The sequence below is a fragment of the Micropterus salmoides genome, unplaced genomic scaffold (genome assembly GCF_014851395.1).
Source record: "Micropterus salmoides isolate LMB-PRFRI ecotype aquatic unplaced genomic scaffold, ASM1485139v1 Ms_hic_scaffold_20, whole genome shotgun sequence".
NCBI lineage: Eukaryota > Metazoa > Chordata > Actinopteri > Centrarchiformes > Centrarchidae > Micropterus > Micropterus salmoides.
The window spans coordinates 10,507,865-10,520,291 of record NW_024041151.1 but is presented as its reverse complement, the minus strand read 5'-3'; the positions used below and the strand labels follow the sequence as shown (position 1 = coordinate 10,520,291).

At 37.7% G+C, this 12,427-nt stretch overlaps 1 protein-coding gene across 1 annotated transcript; it reads left to right on the top strand.

Annotated features, from left to right (window-relative positions):
- The first annotated feature begins 6,692 nt into the window (after window positions 1–6,692).
- Window positions 6,693–9,555, top strand: ptges (prostaglandin E synthase). The gene is made up of 3 exons (XM_038734362.1): window positions 6,693–6,895; window positions 7,003–7,085; window positions 8,429–9,555. Exons 1-3 carry the CDS (start codon window positions 6,779–6,781, stop codon window positions 8,676–8,678), a joined length of 450 nt encoding a protein of 149 aa, XP_038590290.1. The 5' UTR covers window positions 6,693–6,778; the 3' UTR covers window positions 8,679–9,555.
- Window positions 9,556–12,427: the final 2,872 nt, after the last annotated feature.

The window sequence follows — 12,427 nt, the reverse complement described above, 5'->3', positions numbered from 1 at the left end:
CTTTATGCTATGCTAACAGGCTGCGGATTCTATATTTAGCATGCATGGATCAATCTTTTCATCTAACTCTGCAATAAAGTGTAAAAGCGAACTTCCCAACATGTATAAACTATTAATTGAAAAGACATTTTAGGAAAAGTCGGGATATCTCATCCTTGGCTGCAAAGATTGGACCCAGTCTTTTTCAAATCTGTCTCTTCTGAATTTTCCAACTTCATAGGATTCTTGGTGGGAGCAATGCTAATTTGCTGGAGTACCCCTTTTGAAATAGATTTGTAAATAAATATCACACTGACTTTAATTTCAGCATCTTTACTTCTAATCTAAATAAAAAAAATCTTTGATCTAGAGAGAATTTTAAAGATGAGATGATAAATACACTGCTTTAAAAAATACTGTTTTTGTAACTTTTGTTGTCTACAGAAACAATATAGTTAAGTATAAGAGACACAGAGAGGATTTACCTGTTTTAAGAAAGAGAGAGCAACTCTCAAGTGAGCAACTGTGATGTCATCTTAAGTCCCATACGTATGCTGAGCTGTATCCTGCCCAGACAGAGGCAGACTGAGAGGAAAACACACCGGGCTGCTGAGAGGATATGATGCACATACTGAGAATTCTTGAAGACCTGCGAGCCCATGCACTGAACAATTCAGGTAAGATATAAAAACAAAACTGGCTTAAGGACTAGTCTTTCATATACACATACATACAAATGCAGCTGCAGCATCCGTCCACATGACATTACGAAAATATTGGCACGGTTCCTGCTCTTCATGTTTGTCATCGAAGCTGGGATACTTACTTGTATGCTGTAATGGATGCATTTTGTGATGCACCAGATACACTGATGAATAATTAAACATCCCATAGTTGTGCAGGCCATTGAATATCAAATCAGCAGATCACAAAAAAGTGACAATCCAGGAAAACAGGATGGAGGCTGGCTTTAAGAGGGTCGCCCCTGCTGTGTCTATGCAGTGGGATGGGATGGGTGTGGCAGGTAGAAGCTTGTCCTTCCATCCCCATCAGTAATGTCATTTTCATTCTTGGCTAAACGTTCTCTGTGCACCAGCCAGCTTTGCAGGATGAAGGTCAGATGAGCAGGATCTGCACTAATGAACTGGGATAATTACCAATCATGCATTGAAATATCTGTGCCAGTGTGAAAGGGATAGTCAGCTGCATGGATTCCCTTGTGTAATTATTTTGAATATGATGACAAATGTTATAAAGTACACAGTATACACAGTTGTATATCACATCAGTGTAATGTTATTAATTAAAATAAGCAACCCCTGTCTGTTGGTACAGCTGTCAGAACTAACTGGATTCTTCTAGGGTTATATATACATTTTTAATACTCCAGACTATGAACACTTCAGCGAGTGGTTCCCCCCATTTTACCTCAGTATGTCCTGGTTACCCATTTCCTACAGCTCTCCTGTAGGTACATAGTTATTTAATCAGTAGCAACTGATCGGAACCCAGCAGACCAGAAGAATAAAACATGTTAAACCTATTTTGAAGTCCTTACATTGGTTGTCTGTCAGTGTTTGTACTGATTTTAAAATTATTTTGCTTGTCTTTAAAGCACTTCATGGTCTAGCACCAGCCTATTTGTATGACATGCTTCCAATCTATGAACCAGGACGGCCCCTCAAGTCCTCTGGCATGAAGCTTTAAGTTGTTTCTAAGTGCAGGACAACAACTTTTGACAAGGCGGCTTTTAGTTGCCATTAAAAATCTCTGTCCGAGGATCTGAGAGCAGCTGAAACTGTTATCTTTGAATGTATAAACCTCCTTTTTAGCATTATTATCAAAATGTTTTATGGCCATTGTATTGTAAAATAATTTAATCTATGTTATTTATTTTCATTTTTATTTATTGTAGTCTCAAATAGTTTTACTGTTTACATTTGTACTGTTTTGTTATCAGCTTATCAGTTTTGTCCTTTACCTTGAAAAGTGACAATGGATTGTCTAATTTAATCTGCCGCTAACTTAACTCCATTCGTTTATTTCCTCAGGCATATACATTACACCTTATTTGACAGCCATGCTTCATGAAGTTGAAGAGAGGATAACTAACATGAGACAGGAAGCAATTCATTTATCAGCGCTCTACTATGAGTAGGCCCTTTGGTGATCCTGCACCCAGCTAAAGCAAAAATCAATGTGCTGCAATATCATCAGAGGAGGAAACCACCAGATGAGTTGTGTCGTGGACTGAAAGACTGTAGCACTCACATTGAGCATATCTCTCTCAGTGGAAGCTCAGCTTTTATGCAAAAGCAGCCACTGTAAATATTACATACCATGTCTGGCAGCTCATAGAGACGGAGAACACCTTGAAATAAGACTGGTTATAACATTTTACCTCATAATAACCCTGCAGGCCCTGCAGGCAGGGCTGAATGTTATACTGTTGTGGTTTCTTGGTTGCTGAAAACAAGAAAGAACTTGATCAGTAGCTGCACTCTTTGTTTTGTGGTACTTTGTTCTGCGCCTCCCTTTCCCTGCTTGTCCACTCCCCCCCTCACTTCAAGCCTTTTATAGAAGAAAACCCATGTTACAAGGAAATACTTACTCACAGGAATTTGCATTTACTAGGTCTGTGTTTTAAACACCAGTCATACTGTAAAACTGACTCTTTGCCTACATAGTATAAAGGTATAAAATATTTATTCAGTACGCATATATTTTACTAAACTTGCCAATATATTGCCATTTATGTGTTTGCAAAATATAATGATCTGAAATCTCTTGCTCTTAAAATCTATGGACAATATGTGATCATGTTTTTTTATGAAACAGCAATAATTGGAAATATATTTTACAGCACATTACAAATATACTGGATTGTTAAATGTAGTTCAATATATTAGATCTGGGTATATGTAAATATATTTCTGTTGCATAAGTTGCAGGTTTGTATATACGTACATATGTGTATTAGTGATGATGTTGCTTCTTGCCCTCACCTGTAAAATACAAAATAAATTAGAGAAGCTGGTGAATAAGCGAGGGTGAGTATGTATACTGACGCTTGTGTGGGGGTGTAGAGATACTTGTTTATACCTGTATAATCAGTCTCCTCACCTGTTTGTACACACGCCATGGGCTGTGCCATGTGTTCCCAGCTGGTTGACATGTGGACTGTGAGAGTGAGCAGGACGGGCCGCAGGGCCATGGAGCTCACCTCCTATCCACAGATGCTCCAGGGAGGCTACCACAGAGTAACTGGCCTCCACTACATGTCATCCTTCTCTGATGCTGAGGACTGCTGTGATGACACCAGCTCAGGCAGTTCTCTCACCTTGGACTGGCAGACACAGGGGACAGATGGCTGACACTCCTCCAACATATAAATAAAGAAGATAAAATTTCACAGGAGATGTGTATTTGCAATAAAGTTGGTAATTGTTGTTGAATAGAAATAGGATCTGAGTGTAGTTTGTTGTTCTACAATTCTACACAACTAGTCTTACTGCAGCACTAAGTAACCAGTGTTATCCATCACCTTGATAAAAACCCCACAGAGGTTAAATACCTGGCACTCCCTTCTAGTCAGTTAGAACTGAAGATGTCTCTTGGATGAGAGGCGAAACTTCTTCAAGTATCTCCAGTCAAGTCCTGTTTTTTACTCCTTGGATTTGAATCTGAGTACTTCTTCCAACTCTATACTTAAGAAAAAGTATTATCAGCAAGACATACTTAACAAACAAAGAGTAAAAGTACTCTTATTACATTTATTTGACAGCTTTAATTACTAGTTACTTTACAGATTTAGATAATACCAAATATACATCAACAGACACTTTGAATTTAGTGACCTGGACACATTCAAATCACTTATCAAAACCCACCTCTTTAGATTTTAGATTAGCCTTCAAATTCAAATAATGATGCATTTCACCTGCTGCTATTTGGTAGTTTTAGCATCAATAATAATGATCCAGTAATATAACATGACTCTGAAACGGGCCATTCTTTATAGTGAGTAGTCTACTTTTACTTTTAGCAGGCTACTTGATATGATTCTGTGCAAATATATTTTTTAACTTTAACTTTTTATTTCAAAGGTAGGACTTTTACTTATAATAGAGAACACTGCATTACTTTTACTGAATTGAGAGATCTGAATACTTCTTCACCACTGAGTAAAAAGCCACAGAAAGTGGAAATACCCAAGTGAAATATGTCAAAATTGTAAAAGTACAGTACTTAAGTAAATGTACTTAGTTACTTTCCAACACCCTGCTGTGATCAAATGGTTTCATGACTACTGCATAAAATGACATCATAGTGTTGTGAAATGTACCACCACCACCACTCATTTCCGAAATGTTCATTGTTTTGCAACCAACCTATATTTTGCCAGCAGTTTCACTTGAAATCACTTCCTTAGAACGAAAACCCTAAACCGCAAAAGCAAAGACATGCTGGCTCTGAAAGTCAAAAAATCCGACTCTGAGTCAGTTCATGAGCACTGAAGGGACAGTTAATTATTTGTCAACTGAATTACTCAGACGTCTTAAACAAAACAAGGGCTGTCATATTGATGTGACTAAGTAGGCTACATTTACTCAAGTATAATTTTGCAGCCTATATACCTGCCCTACAGTATTATTGAAATTGGCTCCACTTCTATCAGCTACAACAGTGAAATGCTTCTCATATCAGGAGTAATCATCTGAAAATATAAAATAGGATAGACTTGCACTGACAAGGAAGCTGTGAACTTTTACTTTAAATACTTTAAGTAAGGCTACATGTTGTTGTTATGCTTAAGTAAAATTTCTAATCCAATTTACTTGTAACAGAGTGGGGGAGACCGGGTATGGTTGTAACACTTTTTGCTTCAGTAACTCTAACTCACTGAATTTTTTAGCTAGAGTTCTCAAATTTTTATACAAAGTACCCACATTTGTTCACTACAAATGGCACCAATTCAATCCTCTACAAGAATATGACAGACCTCGTGAGTTGATGTCAAATGCAATGTGTTCCCTTGTTACAAACTACCCCAATAGTGGGGTAGGTTGTAACACATGCTGGGGTAAGTTGTAACAATCACACAAAAGAATCAAAAATAGAGGCCACACTATATGATAAGCTTCCAAAACAGATAGTGATATCAAAGAACAATGTTTCTCTCTTGCTGTGACAGACTTTGTCTGATAACTCATGTGCATGAACAGTATGTGTATGTTAATTTATCTATAGAATAAACTTACTTAAAAGTATACTTAATAAATACTACTAAAGAACATCTCTGTACATCCTAAAGTCTAACTAAAAAAGATGTGTGTGGCTTGTTTTCACTGGTACCCAGTACCAGCACTTCTATATTTTACTCTTTGGCGTACCGGGACTTTCTTGCACGCAGACACTTCTCACAAGCTGCCCATGTGCCTTTCCACCCTCTCCACCCTTGGAGACCAAGTATGGAAAAGGTCGAGTGATGATACATACGTCAACATGTGTACAACATGTGAATAGGGAGTACTGGTCACAGTGCTGACAAATTAATGCTGGTAACCCTGGAGTGTGGGTTTGGTGGACCCAGACAGCATAGGGCAATCTGGAAAATATTAAATCCAATCCAATCCAATCCATTTTATTTATATAGCACATTTAAAAAAACAAAGGTTTACAAAGTGCTGAACAAGAAATAAAACATAAAAACACATATAAAACACATAGAAACACATAAAACAACAAGACTACACAGCTCACATGGGGTAGCCCTTTTGCATCAATTATTGACGTTTAGGGATCCACAGTTAAGTTAGCAACGCTTAGCAACAATAAATATGCAATATCCGGTTACACTTTCATAAAAACGTAATGTTTCGATACATTGCCATGTTGAAACGCGCATAATTAAAGTCGTGAAACGTTGCAGTTTCGTTTAGGCACAGAAAGTACTTGGTTGGGTTTAGACAACAAAACTACTTGGTTAAGGTTAGGAAAAGATCATGGTTTGGGTTAAAATAGCTATGTATGTCAATTAAGACTTAAGTTAACTAACGTTAATGTCAATTTAACTCACTCGCCTAAATAAAAACATTTAATGTTTTGTTTCGCACGGGACACAAACCCTGTTCTCCTGCTTCAAGGTCCGGGTTCTGGCCCTCTATCCACCCCAATCACCTCCTTACTTCGTCTTTTCTCTTAAATATCATACTTGCCTTTACCATCAAAAACTGACACAACAGGGCTTCCCTCAATACGTCGAACTATGACGTCAAAGGGATCCCTAGTGCGTCACAAACTGACGGTTATGGCTCTTGACCAAGCGTCCATATGTGACGACTTGGGAGTGAGACCGGGTTGAGTAGAGGTACGAGGGAGTTTTCACCTCTTCTGAGGGGCAGATATATTTGGGAGACGTCCGCATAGAAGTGGTAGTACATACTGAAATGATCACCCTACTTCTATGTTATCTGTATTTGGTGGAACTGGTGTTGTTACAACTCTCCCCATGTTACAACCATACCCGGTCTCCCCTATTTCTACAGTGTGGTTTTGTTACTTTTACTTTTAGGTAAAATATGTGCACTTCTTCTGCTACTGTGCATGTGGTGTTTTAAGCATAGCCTTGGGGAACTATTTCTGTCATCATAAATGTGGGTGGAGGCATCACCCACAGTAGCCTACAAAAGAGCCTTCCCCCTCGGGCTTATACTCTCACTATTTTGCGGCTTTACGCACGCACCAACTTCGAAGCTCCACTTCGATATCAATACAGTTTGGATAGTTAATACAAACAATGGCCTACATGATAAGAAATGACGTTTTCTCCTGTTTTGCTTTCTACGCGGTGCTTCTGGTGATAAAAATGTACATTTTAGCAATAATAACGGGACAAGTAAGGCTTCGTAAAAAGGTGAGTGACTATGAACTAGAAAGAAGGCGCAAAGTAGAGAATGCTATTTTTTGCAACAAAGTCTCAGCACCGGAGAACTTTCACTGAACTTTCTTCTTCCCTGAAAGGCTTTTGCCAACCCTGAGGACGCGCTGAGACACGGAGGTTTACAGTTTCATAGAGAGGATCCATATGTCGAAAGATGCCGGAGGTAAGTAGGAGATTAGAACGTTTGACACTGTCACGGACATGCTTTTTGCTTGGTAAAGATACTTACTGACTTTAAAAGTTTGTAAAAACAGAGACTACAATTAAGAAAAATTACCAACAGGTCTTTTTTTAAATCCAAATCTTTTACTTATGTAAAAAAGTAAGGTGTTTGTGAAGATTCTCAGTCATCCAGGTCATAGTTATCCAAGGAGGGTTAAATCAATGTCAGTTGGACTTGAATGATCAGCTTCACTGGATACATAAAAAGTACTAATACCACATGATAATAAATACTCAAATAGGCCAACAAGGAAAAGTCCTGCTTAGATAATGTTAGGGAAGTAAAAGCATGTCAACAAAATGTACTTAAAAGTATAGTCAAGCATGGAAATGGCCAGCAAGTGTTACTGTATTGGAAAGTAGCATTTTACTAGTTTTAAGTATTTTAAAAAATGGTGGGTAGGTTGATCTATAACACTGCATCATATTTTTTTAAGCTTTCTTTGGCTTGGTACTTTGCATTGTACAGACCTGCATGTGCCAAGTAATATATAGAATTAAAGGAAAATCCATAAAACTAACTAATCTGTTTCCTGCGGAAGTTGATTTTCCAATAATTATTTTAAAATAGCTTTTTTTTCCATTTACATGCAACTCTTAATTGAGATCATATGATTTGTTGGAAGCCTGTTCGAGATGTGCTTTGTTTTAACTTGTCAAGAAAATGACAGAAAGCAGATGTTTTTCTAGTGAAAACCTTTCCTACTCTTTCCCCGTCTGTTTATAAACAGACGGCCAACAATTGACAACAGGATATATTTAAAAAAATCTGTTTTGCGATTTTTTCATGTTTGTGAATTGCTACAACATGACGTGTTCCAGCAGTCTATGAGCCTAATCATCACCCTTTTAATGTGTTTTAACAGGGCAGGTTCCCTAGAATAACATAATTAAAAATATTAACCCGGCGGGTGGAGAGGAAACAGATTATATGTGTGATGATAAGTTGTCTGACTGGGCTGCCAAAGGAAAAAAGTCACAGACGTCTGTGGTCTTACCCAGACTGAATTAAACTGACAAGTCACCTTATTGAGACATTGCAAAATTCACAAGGTTAGTTAAGCAAGGATTTCTCACCCTCCAGACCATCAATTCTCCAAGATAATTGCAGAGGAAACCCTAACACAATCCAGATTTTGAATGAGTCACTGAAATAAGTAAGGAATACTTCATATACAGTGCTATGTCAACACTTCACTGCATCATTGGTAGCTGAGTCACAGCATTACAGCTATTGCAAACAGATGTGTGTGTGTGTGTGTGACTCTCCTTTTTTCTCCATAGAGCTCATATTAACGACATGGAGAACATCCTGCCCTTCCTCTTCCTGGGAGCTATCTATTCCATGATTGGACCTTCACTGCCTGTGGCCCGGCTTCACTTCCTGGTCTTCTTCATGGCTCGCATTCTGCACAGCATTGCCTACCTGTTTGCCCTGCAAGCACCAACACGCTCACTGGCCTACACCATCGCACAGATACCTTGTGTCTCTATGGCTGTGCAGACCCTAATGGCAGTCACAGCTTATGCCTAAATATCCAGAAATCAGGGACTGAATTAGAGGTGGTATTTCTTGCTTGAAGGATGACGATAAGGATCTGTAACCTGAAAAAGCAGGAGGAGGATACCGGAGAGGCCTCCTGGCATGGAGAACATAAAGACAAGTATGTCAGTGACAGTGCAATATAAGGTGTGTTATTACACGACAGCTGGGTTTCGTGAGACTTTGTCAGTTTTCTTCTTGTTTTATTTACAATGTTGAACTGTGAGAATGTCTTAAAAGTTATTTGAAGTTGGCATCTTGTACTGTTTTAAAAAAATGCCAATGAAGGTAGTTGCTTGTTTTTGTCTTTTTAACCAGGATTTGTTGAAATGACCTGATAAAATTTAAAAGTCACATACAGACAGTTGTAGACCTTTCGTTAAGCCACATTGGAAGATTTTCCAGCACTGCACTGTATGTTCATCCCTGCCCCTTTTGTGTTTACACACAAAAAAGACCACCCTTCATGTGGTGTTGTGTGCTCCGTGGCTTCATCTGCTTCATATGTGGATATTCCATCTGTTATGTTAACATTTGTTTGCGTGCTACGTTCAACAAAAGCATAATGGATCCTGGCATGATGACTTATAATTTGTGAGAGATTTTATACCACTTGATGCTTTTAGGATGAAGAAAAGTAATCCTAAAACTTAGTTTGGACTGGGAATAAATCTCGCAGCAACCTGTGAAAGAGGTCTTCTGATATGTAAAATTTAAATTGTATCTGTGAAAACATATTTTTGAGGCTGTGTTATAATGGCATATATATATATATAATAATTTATTATTCAATTTAACGTATACAGTGATATTTTTGAGTCCCTAGATACATTTTTGTAGGCAATAAAATAGTACATGAATACTTGAATGTGTGTTAATTCAGTAATTTATTCCTTCATTTAACTGTCTTTTAGTAGAAAGATCGTTCTGTTGACGTTGCCTGTTCATGCAGACACAGTATGTTCTGTTTTTGGAGACAGGGCCCCACTTTGTGTGTGTGTGTGTGTGAGAGAGTGAGATGATCCAGAAGTCCTGCGGCAAAGCTCCAGCATTCCTCCACCTATTATGTAAGACCTTTGGATGTGTTGTTTTCACGGTCGTATCCTGAGAGGCCGGGAGGGTGCTAGGAAGCCATGTTGACGTACTGACAGGCGGAATCATGCAATCATACTGAACATGATTACAGTGTGTGTGACCTGTTCCAATCCTCTGTTGCATTATGAGTGAAATGTTCTGTTTTACCATCTGTTATCCATTTGTCTCTGGCCTGTATTAGCAGCTCTACAATCATTTTTTCCCATTGTATCAGAGGGCCATAGCAAGGACTAAGATGGCAGCTTTTATGGGAGCACTGGGCCAAGGCACTCTCACTCAGCATGAGGCCAGACAACAATCCCGTTACTTGTGATGACTAAACCTACATTACAGATTAGAAATGTTTTGTGATTATGGAGTTTGTATTCCAAACAAAATAAATATAACAACACCTGATAAGGTCTGAGGATTAGAAAGGACTAATCCATTGCTTTGAGTGAATTAGCTTTAACAATATTTATTATCTGGGTGAAACATAGAGCTAATTATATTCCAGGTGTGTTTATATCCTGTGTATGCCTCAGCGTGTGGTTGTCCTAACTTGCCTACATACTGTCAGGGTAAAAGGAAACAAGGCTCATGTTCTCTTTCCTTTACTCCTCACCTTGCTGTCTTTATCACTCATCAGCATACGACATTCCTACTGGGTGAATGAGCTGTAAGGCCAGACACACACAAAAATCACAGACCACACTGAAGTTCAAGTGTTGAGTAATTGGAAATGTATGGCTACTTTCCTTTTTCCTGCTATTGCAGATTAAGTGATAACTATTTTTGCTCCCCCTGCCATTATTGTTCAGTAGGTGTAGGCATGCTTCTGGCTCCTTCAATTAAGAGAGAGAGTAGTTAGTGGAAACATTTAATTCAAAAAGTAAGAGACCAAAAGAAAATATTTTCTGTGATTCCACAAGGGAAATTCATTATTTATACCCACCTTGTGGCCACAATTGGCACTAATCAACAATGTAAATAAGCTAATGTATGCTAACAATTTCACCATATTAACATAAAAGATGATGATATGCCAATGTTGTGTTCACAACTTGTCCCCAAATGGCCAAAAGAAAAACAAAATATCAGCTATGACAAGTTAAGTAACCAATACCATGATGTAAAATAGTTAATCATAAGTAAAAGTCCTAGATTCAAGCTCAACTTAAGTACAAAAGGACCATCAGCACAATGTACTTGAAGTATCTGAAGTAGTAGTAAAAGTAAGTTAAAACACCTGTAACTAACCATTTGGATTTATACAATAAAATCCACTATGCACAAATTTGTTTTTTGACTTTTCTCTAATCTCGCTTTCTCTGAAAAGTTGGATAAGTTTACCTCTTTGAGCCTCAAAACAGTTACTTGAATGAAAACCTTTTAGTTTAGAGGGGGATTTATTGTAGACCTGATAAAAATTCAATACCTTTTAAGACCCTTTCAACATAATTTAAGACTGCCTAGCCACTTTGAGCTGTAACCGGTTAAGTCAGCCTCACACCTTTAAAAGGGGAATTGTGGAGTTTTTAAAAGGAATTTAAAGATATTTATAACATTTCATTGCCTATATGTGACCAGGCTGTAACCTCACTAAAAACTGCAATAAATATGGTGGTGTAAAAAATGTTTTTACACCACCATATAAAATATTTTCCTCTGAAATGTAGTGGAGTAGAAGTAATTTCAGTAAATGTACTACTGGAACTACTTTCCACTACTGCTTAGTAACAACCACAAGGCTTCGATTTTCACCTTCTGAGAGAACAAATTATGTGGCCTGCCACATATCACACCTGAACTTATCATTAGCCTACATGGCAGCACATGTGGTACTTTGTAAGGCCTTTGACCCCAGTTTTGTTTTTGTATAATTACAGTAAATACCACAGGATACGAGAGGAAGATACACTTTGATTTGGCTATTATACTTGCCGTGCTTTTATCCCTCAGTGGGTGTGCCACCATGCCATTAACAGTTTAAATGATTTTTAGAAATTCAAAGATCTGCCCTGACTGCACTGAAAAAAATCCCTATCATATTTAAGTGAAAATATTTTATTTATTCTTTTGCTTGAAAGAAGTTTGGATGCCAGTACTGTAAGGCATTTTCACTTGATAAGATTTCTTATAGCTGAGGTAGGCAATTTATTTTAGAAGCTTTTATATTACATTTGTTGAAATTTTCTTTACATCCTGACAGCTATCAATAAATTAAATTCCCTGACAAAAAAATGAAAACATCAGGTGCAATGATTTCATTTGCCTGTCTACCTACTTACTGGTCTAACTGCGTGCACTCTGCCTGCGCCAAATATTTTGCCAAGTATAAGATGGATCGCCATGGAATTTAGTACATATATGGTACCTACAGTGTGAATCCTAATGACTGTAGTGATCCCCTGACTTTTCCCCTAGTTATCACTTGTCTAGTAAATTATCTTAACACCTAACGGGTAAGTTTTTTTTTACTGGGACAAAATTTGGTACAGACATCTCACTGATTTTGGTTATCTCCTGACTTTTCATCTAGCACCACCATCTGGTCAAAATTCCAATTTGAAAGTACTAATTTGAACCATCATCACATCAAACTTTAAAGATTTTGTTACCAAATGCTTGCAAAAATAATGAAAACAACAAGAGAAATAGTCAAA

Bases quoted from the DNA above. Each gene is read 5' to 3' on its own strand.
- ptges (XM_038734362.1), top strand. From the start codon at position 6,779: ATGGCCTACATGATAAGAAATGACGTTTTCTCCTGTTTTGCTTTCTAC. The intron at 6,896-7,002 runs GTGAGTGACTAT...CTTCCCTGAAAG, and splicing joins AAGTAAGGCTTCGTAAAAAG to GCTTTTGCCAACCCTGAGGA. The intron at 7,086-8,428 runs GTAAGTAGGAGA...TTTTCTCCATAG, and splicing joins TATGTCGAAAGATGCCGGAG to AGCTCATATTAACGACATGG.